Source organism: Ambystoma mexicanum, chromosome 1p (genome assembly GCF_040938575.1).
Source record: "Ambystoma mexicanum isolate Mex_15411 chromosome 1p, UKY_AmexF1_1, whole genome shotgun sequence".
In the NCBI taxonomy this organism is placed as follows: Eukaryota; Metazoa; Chordata; class Amphibia; order Caudata; family Ambystomatidae; genus Ambystoma; species Ambystoma mexicanum.
In genome coordinates, this window is record NC_090921.1 from 1,276,937,691 (window position 1) to 1,276,957,341 (window position 19,651).

At 43.7% G+C, this 19,651-nt stretch overlaps 1 protein-coding gene across 1 annotated transcript in view; it reads right to left on the reverse strand.

Moving 5' to 3' along the window:
- Window positions 1–19,651, reverse strand: part of FUZ (fuzzy planar cell polarity protein) — a 167,987-nt gene that overhangs the window by 71,223 nt on the left and 77,113 nt on the right. Inside the window, exons 4-5 of the mRNA XM_069605234.1 lie at window positions 18,751–18,819; window positions 1,880–1,984 (exon numbers count right to left, since the gene is read on the reverse strand). Of these exons, the coding sequence (XP_069461335.1) occupies window positions 1,880–1,984; window positions 18,751–18,819 (174 nt within the window). The remainder of the gene's footprint in view (window positions 1–1,879; window positions 1,985–18,750; window positions 18,820–19,651) is intronic.

The window sequence follows — 19,651 nt, forward strand, 5'->3', positions numbered from 1 at the left end:
CATCAGCAGTTTAACTTCATTCGCATCTCTTATCACACATGTTTAACAATGTTCATTACAGCACTCATCATACTATGTTGCTGCTTGCAACCCGTGCTTTAACACAGGCCAGTCTTGTATCAGTCTCCCAACTCAACGACTGTGTTCCTTTCACTGAAGCACCTTTGTTCTTGGAGCCAAGGACAGTACCACTGTGGCTGGAGATTCTCCCCGCCTTGATTACTGACGCAGGAGGGCGCTGGGTACCTCCAACACACAATGCAGGATTCTTCAGCCTGGTTTCCTCATCTTACGCTTTCTCTCGCGGTCTCGTGAAAGTAACGGTTCCCTGTCGAAAAGATCACAGGAACTTTCCCCCTTGCGACCCCCTTCTGTTTCGCAGTCTTTCTCCTCTCGTTACACTGCCTTCTTGGAACTGCTGTTTCCTCATGTGTTTCACCTCGCTCAGTGTGCTCCGCTTTTCATCCATGTGGGGAAGTGTAATGGAAGTCAGGTGTGTGTGATGATCAGTAATTGCCTGACATCACGTCAGGTACACAGCTCAGGTGTTAGCCTGCTCTAAGAGAAAACGGACTATCAGTGAGAACGTGTTCATGTTGTAAAAGAGGGGTAGATATCCTGCCGGGTAGGATGGGGTAAAGGTGTTATAAGGAAGGGGATACCGCGTCTCACTGTCCGATGTCCCACTCCCACTCCCCAAAGACCCCCTCACCCAGGTGATCCTCCCGCACTGGTCCACCCCCAGGAACTGGATCCAAAAGTGATGGCTGTGTCCTGACCACCTGGATGACAGATCTCCGGGGACTAGTGGGCGAGACACCTTCTGGTTTCTCACAGAGGCCATTCTCTACTTCATGAGGTTTATTACCACTCAGAGTCTGGTATTTACATCAGCATGGGTAGGGAGGGGCCTGTTAATGTTTAAATCCTCCTGGGCAGTAGTGGGGAATGGACTAAGGGGCATAGGCATGGGCCTTTTGATGGTAAAAAAGTCTGCCGGGGCGGGGGTGGGGGGGGGGTCGCTGGGCAATTGGATGTGTGTATGCTCTGTTCTGGTGGTAGGCTTGGGATGTGGCATCCTGCACAATCTGATGGCCAGGCTAGGTTGTGAAGATTGGATTGTCCAATAAAAATGCTTAACGACCATTCCAGACATTAGAATAAATGAATCGCAACCATTGCAGGGCCAGTAACAGCATGCCAAGCCATTGCTCCTGAACAAGGAGGGATTGGTATTCGCACTTCACTTGTTTTTTTAACAGGAGGAGGCTGTGCACAGAGCATGTGAACACATTCTTGTTAAAAAAACACTGAGAAAACATTGCGCCATTGGAAATAAAAAACAGAGTCCCTTGTCTTTTTCCATGAGGGTAGCACTGACGCCAGGGGTGTGCAGGCAGCTGTGCCGAGAAGAGGCCCCAAGATGAGCAGGTAACAAAGGGGGTGGGGATGGAGAGTGCATGTTGCTGTGGGGGCAGGGGTGTGGTGGGACAATGGCAATGCAGCAGGGAGGTGTTTGAGTGGCCGGGAGAACACAGGCAGTCGCTGTCCGATTCCAACCAGGTTCCCAACCACCTGATTTGCTAAGCACACTCATCCAGGTGTAATATTGAGTGTTCATACCCAGGCTCGGGGGTGGTGACGGGCCTCAACAGCTCACCAGCCAGTGCCAAAGCAGGCTTGAGCAAATCGAGGCCCTTGCCAGGGCTGTAGAGCATTAATGGAGATCACTGCCCGCAAACATGGGTATTAACACAATCCACAGCAGAGACCACAATACACAAGTACACTGGTAGCCTAGGCCTGCTACCTTCTGGATGTGACCCCGTGCTTAATCTACTGAGGCAAAAGACTTGCTGTTAATCCTTATCCAGCTCACCTGCAGGATGGGGCCATCGTAGGGCACTACACAGTCCACACACTGCGTCAAGTCGCCACTCTTCTCGGACACCATTAGGAAGCTATCAATCAACCGATAGCATGCCTATGGGAAGAAAGAGAAGATCTGTGAGGGAATAGAATCAGAGGGGAGCAAACAATCTGTGAGGATACAATATCCTTGGGAGGGTGGAATGGCTCCATTATAAGAACATGAAGATATAGCAGCATTATTGAGAAGCGACAACAAGGGTCAGAAGAGAGCAGTAGCCTAAAGGGACTAGAGAATGGAGCAAACAAGCAGGAAGTGAGGCAGGAGAAGTCTGGGCAAAGCAGGAATCTCTCTGGAGAGCGAGGGGGAAAGTGCCTGGAAGCCCTAGAAAGGAAAGAATGTAACCACCATGATGACAACAATAAAAACCAGGCAGGAGTTCAGGGCCTGCATTACAGACACAAACGTGGGTTATTTAATGGACAAGAATCAGTACACTTTCTGGGCTACGCACTTCTCCTGAATGAATACTCTACACAGATTTCCATTCTTACAACATAAAATGCTTGGATTATCTCATTAATTGCGCTTTGCCGACACGTGTTTCGACCGCTGGTCGTTTAAGGTTTTACAGCTGCGCGTAGTGTTTATAATCCAGTTTCATATAACAAATAATTTTCAAAATCAGAATATGCAGAATCATTAATTGTGTGATATCTATGACATTTCATATACAATTAGGATAGTGAGAAATGAAATGTTGTAACAACAAAATCATCTATCAACAATAATCAAGCCAGTATCAGCATAGTTTTCATTTTAGATTACACATAGTTGACAATCAATATTAATGTCATTCAACTCCAATTCCAAGATCACTTTGATGCTTCGCGAAATCCGCAACACTGTCCTGCTTAGCCTTACACATGTGTGCACAGGACAGGCATATGCCACCTTGCAGCATGCACACCCATGCTCCGCACACACAGCCTTAGTTCTTGAGCGGCCCATTTTTTAAAGACCTTCGAATTGTTCATCGCTTGAAATACATTTGAATATGGCGACATGTTTTAAATTGCAGTTCATATTTTTATATAAGTTACATGTTTTAAACAAAAAGGCGAATTAGTTACATTCACACAATTCCAAGCCGTGTACATTTATATCGGTTTGCAAATTGCCCATTGAAACTCATTGCTATGCTTCTTGTGACCATAATATGTGGACTGAACATATAACAGAAGTATCATTTTGTTGATTGCGTCACAAATGAAAGCGAGGTAAAGCTTTTGGCACACAGCAGGGGAAAAGGCAAGAAGGCAGTGCTACACTGTTCGCCCAGCAAACTTTCTATTAGCAAGAATGGCTTTGCCTACGGTTGGGAGCATTCGGCTCAAGCTGAAAAGCAGACCACACTAGTTCAGAAACTTGATGCCTTGATGCCTCAGGGCGCTCTATAAATGTATAAATAAATAAATAAATAAACCCCTTCGCACACAAAGCAGAACGTAGTACATTTCAAGGTTCACATTCCGGGAAATAGCAAATAAAAGGAACAAGAGATTCTTAATCTTGGTCAAAAGTTGCAACGCAAAACCAACTGCTTTGGAGGAGCATTTGAATACCCAATGTTAGCGTCACAAGACCCCGTTTAAAAATGCAGCACTGTAACATATACATGCTTTACACTTGGGAGAGGCGTTTTCGAGCTGACTTGCTAAGAACTGTTCCAGGGGGCTGGAGAGAGTAGACACCGTGCAAGGGGACAACCGGCTTGTTGGCGAGGTGGAGATCTTAGTGCACACACCCTGGCATGTTTTTAGTGACCAACTTGTGCGCAGTGATCATGTGAAACCTTCCTTTAAAGACGGTCATGGCTTTCACGCGGTTTCTTTTGCTGAATGTTACAGTGATGCGTTTGATTGCGATCAGCCTTATGCATATGGTGGCGGACATGCGCGCATATGTATTTAAACATGTGTTCAACTGCTTGCTTAAGTCAGTGTCTTGTTTTTAGGATTAAAGCGACAAACTGTTCTCCGATTTATGGACTCCTCGACATATTTGTATTTCTTGGATTTAATGTCAAGTCTCCAGTGGTGCCCAGAAGCAGGTCCGAGTGAAAAGTGGCACAGGAAAGACATTGAGAGGTGGAGATGGCAGGACTCAATCACAGTACTAAAGTGGCAGGGGGTGCTGCAAAGACTTAGGGGTACATCCGTGTAAATACAGGTACCCCGTTCATTTCTCGGATCAGCACACTGCATGAAAATCTCAGTTTCGTTGGATGCATTTTAAGGGTATTTGAGGGTGGATTAAGAGTGGATCCTTTTTTTGTATTAACCAGGCACCCCCCTATACCGGACCTCCCTAGGGTCTCGGGGATTAGTCCCGAGTTAATCCCTGATGCTCTCTGTGTTGACCCTCTGGTCAACTGGGTACTGCCTCAAGGTCCTCATCCGTGCCACCAGTAATGGACAGATTGACTATCTATAATTTCTTACATTTGATATGATATGATTAGTCATTTATAACGCACCTGTACACAAGGGTGGTCAGTCAAAATCTCGAAAAAAATCTCGAATTCCCCTTTTTTAAATTATATATTTCTTTTGGGGTCCGGGAATAAAAAAAAATGGGTAAAAAAAAGGGGATTGGGGGACCCCATTTTGACAGTAGGGGGGACCCCCCCCATTTTGACAGTATGAATGAAAAACGTCATTAAAAAAATGCCACTTTTTTTTGAGATTTTTTTTCCGACATTTTGTCATTCGAATTTTTTACATTCGACTTTTCACTATAAACCGTACACAAGTGTTTCCAGGCGCGGCAAGACAAGGGAGGGGAGACAAAAGGAGTACAAAAACAACGATCATACTAGGCCTTGTGTCATTCAGATCGTGCAAATGCTGGCGGAGGGGGAGAAGTGCCAGACGGGTGGGGAGGGGAGAGTGCAATGTCACGCGTAAGTGCCGCAAGCTTTGTGAAAAGTTCCTCTGTATAGGACCTGGCATTACCAAGCTCAGGCTCCCACCCTGTTGCACATACGTTGACAGTTTCTCTCACCAACACATGGTCCTTGATTCAGCATTCAGTGGAATTGGCGGATGTTTACATGCAGAAGGGGCCGTTACTGAAACATGGCTGCATGAGGCTTCCTCACTCGCAACACCAGAGGGATGGAAACTTTTTAGGATGGACCATACCTCCTCTAAAGGGGGCGGGGCTGCTCTTATCTATAGGAACATGCTGAATACGCATATAGTTACCACTTCGGCACTATATAACTTTGAGAACCTTTTAATCAAACTGAGGATAGACGTAACAATTTTTAGCCATGCTTACAGATATTCTTAGACCCACTTACTCATTTGCTTATTTTCAGCAATTCTAATTTATGGGCCTCGAATGAGGTTGATCTAGAAGCCACTTAACGCAATGGGCTTTGCACAGCAGGTGAACTCATCCACCCACAAAGAGTGGAATATTTTGGATTGGTTCATCACGCATAAGAGCACAATCTCCTCATTACTGGTTACTCCATGTCCTTGGTCCGATCATTACTTCGCATCTTTTGACTTACAGCTCCTTTCCAAGCTTGAATGCAAGGATGCTAATCCCAGAATTCGCAAGAGGGGGAGGAGGGACCTAAAAACTGTCACTCCTGATGCCTTTGCAGCTACTGTTAATTCCATCATAGATAACTTTGCTCCAACCTCTGATGTAAAAGAACTGGTTGATCAGTAACAGCATATCACAATACTCTGGCAACTGAGAAGGTTAAATTACTCTGATGAGATTAAGCATAGACAGCCTAAGAGGCCTTGTGAAATGACCTGGCACAGCAATCGGAGTTCTGAAAATAAATATTGCTGTAAAGCCGTGGCTGCCCAATATACACAAATGTTCTTGCTAGCAAAACAGTCAGACTATCTTTTTAGGATGGAAAATGCTAAATCTAGTTTGAGGGAACTTTTTTGGATTCTTAAAGAACTAGAGGGAACAAAAGGCAGTGAAATCAGCGATTGTTAAAATGACTCTTGGTGTTAAACCATACAAAATGCACTAATGGATACAATTGTAAGCCATCAACAGTCTAATAAAAAGAGACAACTTTTCGTCTCGTCAGCCCCCTCTGTTAAATCTGGCTCGATTTCCCTTAGTGACGGTTCTCCCTGTTTCTCCTTCAGGCAAGTTTCCCAAAACATAGGTTTTTAATACTGTCAAAAACTTGAATCTTGAATCCAAGCTCATGTAAGGGTGATATCTGTCCCGCATATATGACCAAGGAATCCTTAGACACTTTAAAACTGCTCATCACAAAAACAGTGAATTCCTCTTTCATAACCTCTTCCGTACCCACGGCCCTGAAAGAGGCCAGATTACACCCCTGTTAAAAAAGAATTATTTTTATTTTTAAAAGTCTGTGGGTCCTTCTGTTGCAAGTAAGTAATTATCGCCCAATTACGAATGTGCCATTTTTGTTACAAATCTTGGATCGAATAGCCTACATTCAACTTCAGGAATTTGTGGAAGCTAATAATATATTTGATCAGCGGCAATCCGGTTTTCGTGCCAAGCAAAACACAGAGACGGCGCTCTTAGATCTTAAAGCCCAAATCTCTGGAATTATTGAGAACTGACATACTGCTCTTAGGTTATTGGCTCTCTCGGCTGCCTTTGAGTTAGGGGATAATTCAATTCTTGTCAGCAGGCTTGCCGAAGTGGCCAACCTGACTAGTGATGCATCAGCCAGGATTAAGTCCTTCCTCAGTAATTGTACTTGCAAGGTCTGTGTGGCTGATTCTAAGGCTACTGCATTCCTGTTGCACCCTAGTGAGCCCCAGCACTCTTGCCTCTCTGCGCCACTATATAACATTTACACCGCCTGTTTGATCTCCTGGATGACCTGGGTGTCGGTTATACCACCTGTGCTGATGACACCCAGGTCGTGCCTTTAACTTACAGGTGACAATGCAAGGGATTCTGAGGCTATTCATCAGATCTATGCCACTATACAAGTCCTGGATGGACGTCAATTTGCTTACCCTTAATGAAAACAAGATGAGAACCTGATTCTTGGGTCAGGACCCCGTTTGAAAAAAGTCAAGCCTTGTTACAAACAGTTCATAATTGCTGCCTGTGCTATTTTTGTGGCCTCTCATGTTAAGACATTAGGCGTGTGTTTGGACTAACAAGTAACTACGTAGAAGCACGTCCTTCATCTGAGGCTCTCCTGCGCGCATGTACTCAAATTGTTCGGAACAATTAGACCATACTTGTCGGATAAAAACAGATCTGTATTTGGCGGCGCTCCAGTAAATTCTAAATTGGACTATGGTAAAAGTTTGTTTCGGTAGCACTTTTACCGGTAACCTCCAAAAACTCCAGACCATCCAGACCAGTAGGGGCTATTTAGTGCACTGGCATGAGAGATCCTGTCCCTCTTGCGAGGTTACTTACCTGGTTACCAGTTAAAGAACAAATCTTCCATAAGAGTGTCACCTTGACCCATACATGTAGGTCTGGGGATGCTCCTAAGTACCTCATTGCCCAATTGAAGGCTGCCCCTAGTAGAAGATTACTTTGTTCCAAAAGAGACAACAAGCTCTCCCAGCCACGCTTCAAACTTCAGAAGTATGGGGGCACAATGTTTGACATACTGGCTCCCTGTGCTTGGAATGGGTAGCCGGCCGCTCTAAGGGACATTCCGCCTTTGCTTGATTTTAAAAGAGTGGGGAAAACGTATTTGTTTAACCAGAGGGACTAACGGTTGATTTCTATCCTGACTTTGAATCTTCTGGTCTGCTGCCTTGTTTAGCTTATTATTGTCTTTTTATGTACTTTGTATGTTATGTCGTGTATGTGCCCTGAGGCCTATGGGCGTGTGGCACGTTAAAGGATTGAATAATAATTAAAGAAAATATGGCACATACAGAGGGATTCCATGAAGACAAGACTGAAAATTGGCTCCTTTTTCCCTCTGGTAACTGAGTCCCAATTCCATATTGGTCTCCATTTATGCTATGGCCATAGATTCGAGTGTCCCCCGCAACGATGGCAGAGCAGCCTGTTCAAGGTGCGATTCTAAAAAGGCCAAACCGGGTGCATGTTCCAGAAACTGACACCACAGACCTAATCAGTGTCACACTCGTACACAATGTCTCTTGTAATGGCAGGCATTTCTGACAAAGAGGACATCCTGAACAAGCAAATACAAAAGAAAACACTGGCCTATCACTGTCACACAGAGCACTTATTCCTGATTGCAACAGATGGGGATACAAACCTGCGAATTCCATCAGGTTTTTAATAACTTCTCTCCATATCACCTTGACTGGGGACTAGGCGTAGAGTAACATTTACCTTGCGGAATCAACCAAGCAGCACCAAAGAACAGGCCAGCAGCAAGAGCCACATACAAAAAGACAACAGATCACAATAGCCACATCCAACACCTTTCACCCCACCAAAGAACACTGGGAATGAGAGTCAAACAATTTACACATCTCTTTCCACAGAATTTGAACACGTGGAATTGCACAGAGACAACATTTAAAGATGAAAGAAGCCAAGGCACCGAAACGGCACCACTGGTCCTCGCATACCTCCGATAATGGCATCAACTGCAGAACTTAGATTAATTACATAGAGCAATCTTTATTTGACGTTCGTCAGAATATACTAAATTCATCACACCTACATTATACCTCCTCAAATATTTAAACATATAATCCATAATTATAACAGTTTTGGAATAAAATGCAATTCATTCATATTACATATAGAATTCCCAGTACAACTTGATCAAGATGTCATTAGTGGCATATTCAACTTATCCTCTTGTAGCGATAGAAATTAAAAAGAGATGTCTCCGGACTAAGGCACAGATGCTTAGCCCTAAGAAGTCATGCCCTGTGGATGTTTACTGCCACATTTATAAATATAGTTTCATGCATTGTTGTTTTACACAGAGACTTCATTAATGTCTTGAAAGCCATATCTGTTGCAAATTGGCTTTAAATTGACCATTCTTGGATATTAATACTTTTAGCACAAAAATAAGGATCGTTTCTCGGCAATGAATGCTCCGAATTCCAATACTTATTAAGAGAGCCAACCTGCCAAGTTGCCATTCTAAATGTCATATATAGGGATCTTGCATAGTGCAGTTGGATAATGGGCAGATATGTTTCATCACAGATCTCTTTGTGTCACTACACTGTACATTCGCGCAAGTTCAGAGTCCTGATGTTGAATTATCATTTGGTTATACATATAGCTATTATAAGCATCTGTCACCAGAGCCTTTGATGTGTAATTGATGTGCAAGGGTTCTTCCCATAGACCACCAAGCCCTAGGAAAGATTTAATATGTGAGCTCCACAGGCACGATCTTCCACTGTCTTGAGATAGAACCTCTATGAATGCACCTCCCAGATGACGTCCATACTCGTAACCAGTACAAGACTGGTCTGCTAACTAATACTGTGGCTATTCATTTCCATTTTAATGGGGATATTGGGTGTTCCTTTTGACAAATACAAAAGCATTGTCAATTATTGCTAACTTCGCGGCCTTCACATGTCCCCAAATCTCCGAGCTGCCGTTGCTTTGCAATTGTAGGCCTCAAGTGAAGGCTGTATGGCTCCATTGCCATTGGGCTAGTGCTCAATACTGCTTTGCTAACCCCATCTAGGGGTTGTGCAGCTCTGCCACTGTATTCAGACCACCCGCACTAGCTTTCAGACCTCATTACAAGGTTATCATACATATTCACCTGCTCTTGTGTTGTATCCTCAGCTGGTATCACTATGTTGCAGCCCCTTAGGCCTCAGAGGATGAAAAACCATGGCTTTTCTTTTTTGCTCGTTTTTCCCCCAAACCATTTTCACTGAAGAACGTGTAGAAAAGTGCACACTGCTTCCTCAGTATCATTAGGGGCTGGGAAATTATAATCACATCATACGCGAATAAAATCAATGGAACGTCATTTCCTAGGAGGGGAATGTCCCTTGCCAACTTGTCAATAGTATCAAAGATTGAATTAATGAACAGACAGAAGAGGTTTGGGGCAATTATAGTTTTCAGCAAGGATAATGGCACCCCTGCTGTCATTAGTTTCTCCCATAATTTGATCCTAGGTGCACTGTCAAAAGCTCACTTTAAATCTATAAATAAAACATATTCTTTCATCCTCCTCAAGTTGACAGACTTATTTATGAGTAATGAGAGTCTAAAACACTGGTCTATGGTGCTTACCTCATGTTGGAACCCTGCCTGCCGGTAAAGCTAGATTAATGTTCAGCAGAGATGAAAAAAAAGCAGATTCACAATACCACATGCATTTGCTAACACAGAAGCCTAACCTGGTAAATATGCTAATTAGAAGCAAACTCCCAGTGCAAGAAGAACAATTACAAAGTGGAAACTACTCCAAGCAATGACAAATATGCAAATCTGCAAACAATTATGGCAAGGAACGACCATCTGCACACCTCAATCAACTGATGCATATTTAAGGGTCAAACAATTGCTACATCAGCAAATGTTTACCTCAAAGAATGCAAGAATGCCCCAGGGAGCAACACATTGGACTGATTAAATGTGAACAACAAAAGAGGTTAAATCAGCACTGATTCACCCATTCTTATTAAGGCAAGTGTAGATCAGCAGGAATGAACCTAAACATCTGGTGAAAGACCTCTAGTCTAAGCTCAGAACTGTGACTGAACAACGCAGACCTTCACGCAGGGGTGGTGCTAGGTCTGGAAAAGATCTGGGGCTATGCTAATGTCGGGACTGTCGGGACTCAGGTCTTGCTAGCCTTATGGTTGTAGCCCCTGAGCTTCTATCTGGGGCTACAACCAAAAGACCCGGGGCCATAGCCTCCCAAGCGACACCTCTGCTTTCACGGGAGCTTGGATACTTGAAATTGCTAAAAGGATGCAACAAATTACACAAGTATTGTGGAGAAATGTGAGAATCGATATCAATATAATCGTTTAACTTTTAACTGTCGCGTGTTGTTTACAATGTTCTGATGTGTGTGCCCTGGATAATATTGGAGTATATGAAGTGAGTAGACGCCAGAACATGGCACAAACCCATAAAATATGGCAGGGGTCTGCAACCATTGGCTCTCAGGCTGTAATGAACTACAACTACCATCACCCCTAGGGAGAGCATAGTTATTGTGAAGAGATCATGGGCGTCATAGTCCTAAACATCTGGAGAGCCACCAGTTTCAGACCACTCACAAATGATATATGACTGACTTTGGAAAGTTGTATCTTGAACCTCAGAAACCCATTTTCTAGTAAACCACAGGTTTTATTGCACTGCTGTTTGCTGCTTTGCAAGGATTGGAATAAGGATTGGTTGAGCAGGAGTTAAGAGCAGCTCAAGGGCATTCAAAATCCAGTAAGCAGGAGCCACATCTTGGGAATGAAGAGCTAGTACCTAGTGAGTTGCAAATCTACCAGCAACATTACAGGCATGTTCTAACCTTTTGTCCATTATATATGTTCCATTATGGTTTAGATTGATTTGTAATTATATTGAGGTGTACTGTATAATGAAAGAGTTAAATAGGTCCAAAACTAAAGTAATGGTTTGGGGGTAACTACTGTGATGAATTGAGGGAATTCAACCCTTCTCCCAAATGGGGAGCCCACCCCGTGACGCTAGGACGGTGAGCTCGCTCCACAACACCCTCCCTAGCGGTCGAGGCAAGTGTGACCTCAATGGGAGAGAGTCCCCGTTTGGAGACTAGGACTCCTGTTCCCAACTCCCTGATGCCCTACAAGTCATGGCTTATATGGACTTGTCTAATACACCAGTAGGTTATCAGTTTCATTAAGATAAAGTGAACCTAATTAACAACAATAAACGTAGGATAACCCCTTAAATCAGAGTATCCAATGGACTGTGTCGAGGATGCTGAAAAGGGATGACAAATTAAACAACTAAAGAGCGGAGGTGGAAAGCCGAGAGAAGGCAAAAACAGACCAAGGAGAACGGCAAGAGAAGGCGGAAAGCCGCGAATACCAGGGGAAGCCCCCTGTATGTAACAGAGTGGTAGGAGGCGGAGCTTTAGCAGTAATCACAGAGCCTGCATAAGCCAGAGCAGCACCAGCATGGAATGAGAAACACTGGGAGACTGGCGTGGGAAAATGGAGGAAATCCAAACAAGTTGGAACCAAGCGGTCGGTGGGGGTGGTGTGACCATGCAGCAATCGTGGTTGGTAGCCACCCTGCACAATGACGCTGATGACACCAGCTACAGGGAGCAACTCCGGAAGCAATTTCTAGCAACTTTTCTATCCACAAAACGAGAGCAGGACGCATATGAAACAGACGTTGCAAAAAGTGAAACACAGAGCTACCAAGAAACCGAGACAGAGTCCAAAGACCAACAGGTTACCCCTGAAGACGGAAGGTAATAGGGGGAATGGAAATACCGGAAAGTTAAAAGGGACTCAGTATAAGTTAAACAAAACTTGTCCCGGTACTAATGGGAAAAGAATTGGAAATAAGCAGATGAATCTGAACTAGATTAATGACATAAAGAGAAGCACACAAACGACAGAGTGGAAGAGAAATAGAGTTGGAATCGTATTGCCTTGAGAAAAGGGAAAGGTCAACCCATTTCCCGAAGATAAGCAAGAACATAAACCAAAGAGAGATTTCGGGAGTCAAGACCCGTGAGGTCAGAAAGATAAATGTCATACATGAAATAGCACCCCAGGAAGAGGTGGACTATTGGCGCCCTAGTCGAGAGAGAGAAGGAACTTAAGCAGAACTAAATTTATGCTGCCAGTCCCCTAAAACAACTGTAGAACTTGGTCCAAAGGATAAGCAGAGACTATTTACATACGGTCTATTTAGTATAACACAATAATCAAGAAACCCCCTGTGAAGAAACACAGCACCCAGGAGAAGGGAGTCATTCTCCTGGCCTTAATTAGTTATATTAGAGGTAGGGTCAGATAGGTTAGATTTAGATAGTAGACAGACTTGTTTTGGACATTCACTCTGACTGACGAGCACCTTAGTTATTTAAATAGGTAGGGAACAACCCAGAGACATAAGCAAAGATAGGCCTTATTTTACTTTAAATAAACTATATAGTAAAAAGGTCTTCACAGCATCCGTGTCCTTCTTTTGATCCTCCACACCACCTCTAAGAAATGCAGACACTGGAAATTCAAAGTTTATATATTAAATTTAGGCTAGGAGTTTTACCCCTCAAAGAAACAGTGGGGAGATGAGACAGGCAGGAGGAGGCAGAATGTCTTTTCTTGTGGGATGGTGCAGGAAAAGGTAGGCCTTTTCTGTTCCCGTGCAAACATACGTGTTACAGGCAAGCTTGGGTAAGCCCCTCCTTAAGAGGTGCTAGAATCAGACACTTACTAGAAGCATTTCTCTGGGTATAAGCAATTGCTAGCTCGGTTGTGCTTTGCACAATACCTACTTTCATCTGGAGGAGATCGAGTAGTTGTTTTTAATGATTTTGAAGATGGAATGGGTAGGACTGCAAGGATTCTGATTTACATCCTCTACCTGCAAACTGGTATTTTTTATAGGACTTTATTTAGACTAGAAATACATGTTATTGGGCATTAAGCAGTAACAGTTGTGCTTAAAGCGATGTCAAATGTGCTCTTTTTTCAGGCAGAGCTCCGCCTTTTCCTTTTTTGTTAGTTTATCTTATATGGATCTGTATGACGCTTCACACTGTGTTGGGGTGTGAGGGAGGGCTCTTCTAGGTCATTCCGCTTCATGCATGTGCAGCTAGAAACTCAGAAAGAAACGTCCCTGTTCTGGGTTTGATGGGGGAAGGGCAGTTGTGTGTTTGGAGAAGGAGGGACTGAATGTTTTATTTCTGCTTCTAAGTAAGCGTCTCAGAAAGTCCTAGAGTCTGGTTTCTGGACGGATATATGTGAGATATGTGTGAATGTGCTGGGTGAGAATATCGATCTTGATTTCAAAACAATGATCCTAGGTGGTGACGAGTTGTTGGATGCCCTGAATACTTCACAGAAAAAATGGCTTTTTAGATGCTCTATAGTTGGCAAAAGGTTGTTCCTTCATGGAAGGAACTCCAAAGTCACTCCATTAATTGATGAATGGGTTGATGAAATGAACAAGCTTGGGATGTAAACAGGATAGAAAGGCGTGTGTCTCCTCCCCAATAGAGGGCGAGCACTGCAGCTGGCATGGCGTGGCTTGTTGCCAGAAGGCAGGAGTAGGCCCATGTGCAAAGTAATATTTATACTATATCTGGCATGAGACCCAAGGACTACACTGCCTAATGGTAGCCTGTGCAAGCAACATTTTTGTCTATTTCCTGCATGGGTTTCCCTGTGCGTTGCAAATATGTTTGGAAGAGAACATACCTATGCCCTAGTGGAGGACTGGCCACTCGATGTAATTGTGGAAGAGTGATTAAAGAGCAGAAGTATCTTCAAGGCAATGTATCCTTGTCACAGCTTGACAAGTGACACCGTGGGTGTTGGGCGGGTGAGGAGGGATGGTGTTTTGTTTGGTGGGGGGAATAGTGATTGGCTAGGGGGTGTTGGCCATGGGGCATAGTGCTTGGTTGGGGGTGGGGATCATGGGGAATAGTGTCACATTCCAAGAATGAACCCAATCAAAGCTAAAACAGGAACAGTTAAGAGATGTACCTCCTTCGCCTTTTGTGGAAACCTGACTCAACAAAGGCCATGCTCGCAAGAGTAAGGCCAACCCAAACAGCAAAGTATAGCAGTCCAAAATAACAGAATGTCCAATCAAGGGTCACTAAAATATATATACTTTATTTAAATCAGACCATATGCAATAGCTAAAACAGATTAAACAACAAAAACCCACTGCTGTAGAAAGAACACCTAATATGCAATTCAGTAAGATGCAGCACTCTGGGTGTCGAGACAAAGAGAGAAAAGGCAATAAAACTGGGAGCCTGTCATACAACAGGGCCGGGAGCTTGCTGCACAGCATGATCACCTACTCCCTCCCCCTCCCCTGACCACCTTTTGTCTTGGGCCTGTGTTTTTCTCCTGAAGGATTTGTCTACTCTTGCCAATATGTCCTTATGAAATAAATAAATGATAAAAATGGAAAATGTGTAGTACAAAATGTAAGTTTGAAATACAAATAAAGGCTGGTACACATCAAAAAAATATTCTTTTCCATGTGTTTCGTAAGAATTGGGGGTTGAAAAAGCCTCCTGCCACGCACCCGCCCGCCCCTCCCACATTTACCTTACGACCCACTATAAGCAGCAGGTAAGGTACTTGTGCACACCTGCTTAAGTTATTTAAGAGTATTAAGAGTATTAACTTTGTTGTTAGGGACTACGAGTCCCATAATCCCACAAGTACTAAGACGAGGAAGAGGGCTGTAGAGGCATACAGTAGAAGTAGTTAGGCATGCAGTAGAAGTAGTTAGGGAATTAGGCCTAACAGCCCACACCGGAAGGAACCTGGGAGGTATAAAAGGCCCCCTCAGGTGCAGGCAATCAGAACATGGACCTGTGACTGGAGTGCGAGCCGTAGAAGCAGAAAGAAGGAGGCACAAAGCTGGCAGACCAAGCAGAGGTGGGTGAACCAGAGGGAGGCCAGAATGTGAATACAGTCTATTTTCATCTGCTTGTTCAGAGAGGGTCCTGTTCCCCCAAACTCTGAAGTGCAGAGGCTGTACAGCAGTAGGCGTGCCGGAAAACTGTCTTTCTCTATGTGAGCCTGATTGTTGTGGTTGCTTTGCAGAGAACGTGTCAGAGACCGAGGCAAGGAGCTGTTGTCAAGCCGTGGATCTCGGGAGTGAGAGGTGCTCCTTAAACGTGTGGCCAGATCAGAGAGACACCTTCACCGAGGAAGGGTGTGGGTTCCTGTGAAGCCAGAAGCAATAGAAGTTGTGGCAGAAGTCGTTGAAGTCGTGTGACCCGCAGACAAGGATTACAGAAGCCGGTGAGTGAAACCTGGTGTTCTAATACAACAGTATCCAGTTTCCTTTTCACTCACGTGTAGTCAGAAGCGAGCTGAAGTTGTTTGTTGAAGATTTAATAAGAGAACAATGGAAAAGTAGCACTCGCATGTATTGGATATTCCATTTACTCGTGTGAAGAGCAAACACTGCTAAGGACTATTGTTAAACCTTAATGAAGAAGTGGTCGCATGTCTCTCATTAAAAAGAGCGAACGTTGCGAATGCCATTGCTGAATACCTGATGCTAACAAGACCATTGTTAAAGCCTTTAACCTATGAAAACTACATCAAAAAGTGGTTGCCTGTGCCTAATTGTGCTTTCCAAAGGAACACTGAACTAACTATCTTTTATTTCACGCGGGCATACAATTCTTATAAAAGAAGTGAAGCAGTTAAACAACGTATCTATAATTGAAGAGAAGAGCAAGCATTGCCCAGGCCAATAGTCTCCACATACTCAGAGGCAAAAACCAATCGACCTCTTATTGTGAACCTAATAACAGTTCAACCTAGCCTAAAATACAAGTGTGCAAGCATTACCTGACGCCAAGAGAGTGGCACCAAGGCTTTTGGGTAATTGTGTGGTCTAACAGTTGGCAGAAAGGTGAAGGTAAAGTTGGGGAGGGAAAACTGGCTGCTTGTAAGATCATTTGATGTTGTCCCAACTTATATTGCCAAAGACGGAGAGGAGAGAAGTGGGTCATAAAGGCACACCTAGGTTGTTATTGTAGCAGACAGACAAGCAAGGCAAAGAGGCTGTCCCTTCTGAAGATGGATATTAAAAGGAAGAGTGCCTTGCATAATTGAAGACGTTGAAGTACTTGAAAGTGAACCTTGTCAAAACTGTCTTAAAGTCGAAATTAGTGAAGCTGTGGTAGTAGTCCAAAGTAATGAAGCTGTGTGTGGTTGTCATTAGATGTAACATTGCAGTAGCCTAAACAAAGTGGAGAACTATGAGGCAACGGAGACTGCTCTCATGGTAAATTTGAGTAGAAGTGAAGTTGTTGAAGTGGAAGCAGCAGCACTGTTAAATCATCCTGACAAATAGACCTATTGTGAATCCTATTTCTGTAACTAAAGATTCCTGATTGTTAACGAAGAACTATGTTTCACTGACTGTGATAAAAGTTGCATTTCTTGTGAAATGTGGCAAGTCTTCTTGGATTGCAGGAAATGGTGACAACGCACTGTGGCTGGGATTACCATTGTCGTTATTCTGAGGAAGTGGAAAGTCCATATTTCACCAAGGAGAAAAGATGTGCTCTTGTTGGAACTTTGGTTAACAAAACTTTACTTAGACATTGAAACATCAAGAACTGTTTTGAGACCATCTTACCCACAAGGATATGTGTCTTTCTTTCTTTGGTTGAACATTGAGGCAGAATTCACTTTGAATCCTGTGGAAGGGAATCCACCCAGGTTACTGAGAGATTAACAAGAAACTGTGACTGCTGTTCATGTTATTTGAATTGCCACATATTGTCTTTGTATATTTGCTCTTTAGTGTGAGGGCCAGACATCCTGTGTTAAGAGTGTTTCCCTCTAGATTTGGTCAGGCAGGGAAATCCTCGGCAGAGTTGGGATAGTGAGGCAATTTTATTTCATTTGTTCTATAATAGAAATTGCATGTTTTGAACAATCAAACAGTTGTCTGCCTCGCATTGCTGACCCCTCACACAATCCGTTGCATTAACAGATGTGCTCTTTAAGGCAGATAGGTATACTTATTTGTCAGTCAAATAAAAAGGTAGCACTACCACCAACATTTTTTCTTTCTTTGACTGACTTAGTGACAAACTACTTCCTGATATAATACCGTACCCTCCAAAGGAGGATGAAAAATGGTATGCTCGGTGGGCTTCCAGAGGTGTAAAAGGATCACTATCAAAGCAACAATGATTCTACCTTTCCATCGTTTTCGAAGAACAGAAAATGCCCTGTCTCTACAGCAGACTCTCTTTTGGAAGAATAGAAAGTTACTACTAAGGCCAACCTTTTATTCCCATCTGATGTAAGACGTGCTGCAAAATGGACAGGGCCTTAGTTTAGTTTATTTGCTTATACAGCGCACTGATCCCAAAGATAACTAGGTGCTTGATTACAACTTGGGCCAAAGCTGTGAAGAAGTTGGAGTTAAAACCCAGGGCCGTAAGAAGGGGACTATAACCTGCAAGAATAAGTCTGCTCTCCAAAAGTGTGTACAAATAGTGACAGAGAGCCAAGTTCAATTTGCATGACCCTATATCTGGGATGACTGACCTGGGATTCCGCTGGAAGAACCATAGTAACTTTCTTTTTCAAACGTCAAACTGAAACTGAGAACAAAAATAAGAAAACTAATATGCTCTGCTTCCCCAGAAATACAGGTTGTCTTACGGTCTCTAAGAGTTCTGCTTTTCCCCTGTTGGTGCCAACTACTTAGCAATCACTGCTTTTCCTGCTGTTGGACCCTCACTCAGCATCCATTCCCACTTCACAGTCCCTATTCTCTATACATCACTTGCCTGATCTTGCTTAAATGGTGTTGATATGGCACCATCTCTCATGTGAACAGCTCTTGCTCTACCTCCTTTGGACCATCTTTCTTCAGAAATGCTTATCTGCCATCCTCTACAATGGCTTCCACTCTCCATTTCCTGGGTAGCATCTGCCATTCTCTACAATGGCTTCCACTCTCCATTTCCTGGGTAGCTCTTGTACATAGGTTTTACCTGCTGAACCCTCTGCTAAGAAAACTTTATTCTCCATTAAGTTTTCCATCTCTGCCCATTTCATTTCTCTTTGCCCTGCTCCTATCAACTACCTCTTCCTCCACCCCGATCGCTTCTCCCACCAATTCACATTGCCATTCATCACACCATTGATAAGGAAGAGGATGGATTATCCTACCCTTAAATCTTTCTTTAGCCGCTCCACATTTTTAATGTTCAACAGTTCTTCCAAACCGATCACCATCACCTGAAAGACATCAAACTCCATTATGAAAGATACATAACTGCAGTTACTACACCAACCAACCAACAGTACTGACATTGCCCCACCAACAAGGTAGATCACACTACTCTGGCAGTGTTAACAAGCAGCGGCATTTGTAATCAAAGGTGTGATGAAATCATGGTTTTATCTACTTGGGGACAGTACAGAGATTCATGCTGTCCATCCACATTTCAGACTTTATGAAATATGATAACCGAAGAGCAATGTTGGATTATTCATACCTACCGATGGGGAATTAGGAACAAGTTACTTACCTGTACCCCTTGTTCTCCAACATGGGTCTTGCTTGGATTCACATGCTCATGTATATTCTCCGTCGTCAGGCTGGGAATCCTCGGTAAATGAAAGCAGTTTAGCTTTCATCTCCTCTATAGCCTATCAGTGTCTTTTGGGTCATTCTTCACCTAGCCGATGACATTCATCCTCCTAAGCTCCACCGCAGGTGGCCATCTTCAGGTTTAGTAGCGCACGTGAAGTGGGAGTATGAACCAAGAAGAGCCAGAGACTGGAAGGAGGGAAGGTTCGGAAGTGAATCCATGCATGAGAAGAAGATTTACAGGTAAGTAAATTGTTCCTTCTCCACAGCATGGGGTCTTGCATGGATTCACATGCTCATGAATACGATTATACAGCAATACAAATACACAACCACCGGAGCTGGCAAGGCTCACAGAAGCAATACACTTACCCCTTCAACAACCTCACCTCAAGCAAATAGGCTGCACAGCACCGTTCGGCCGACCCGGGACTCCTCCCTGGAATCCCTGTCGACACTGTAGAATTCTGTGACTGT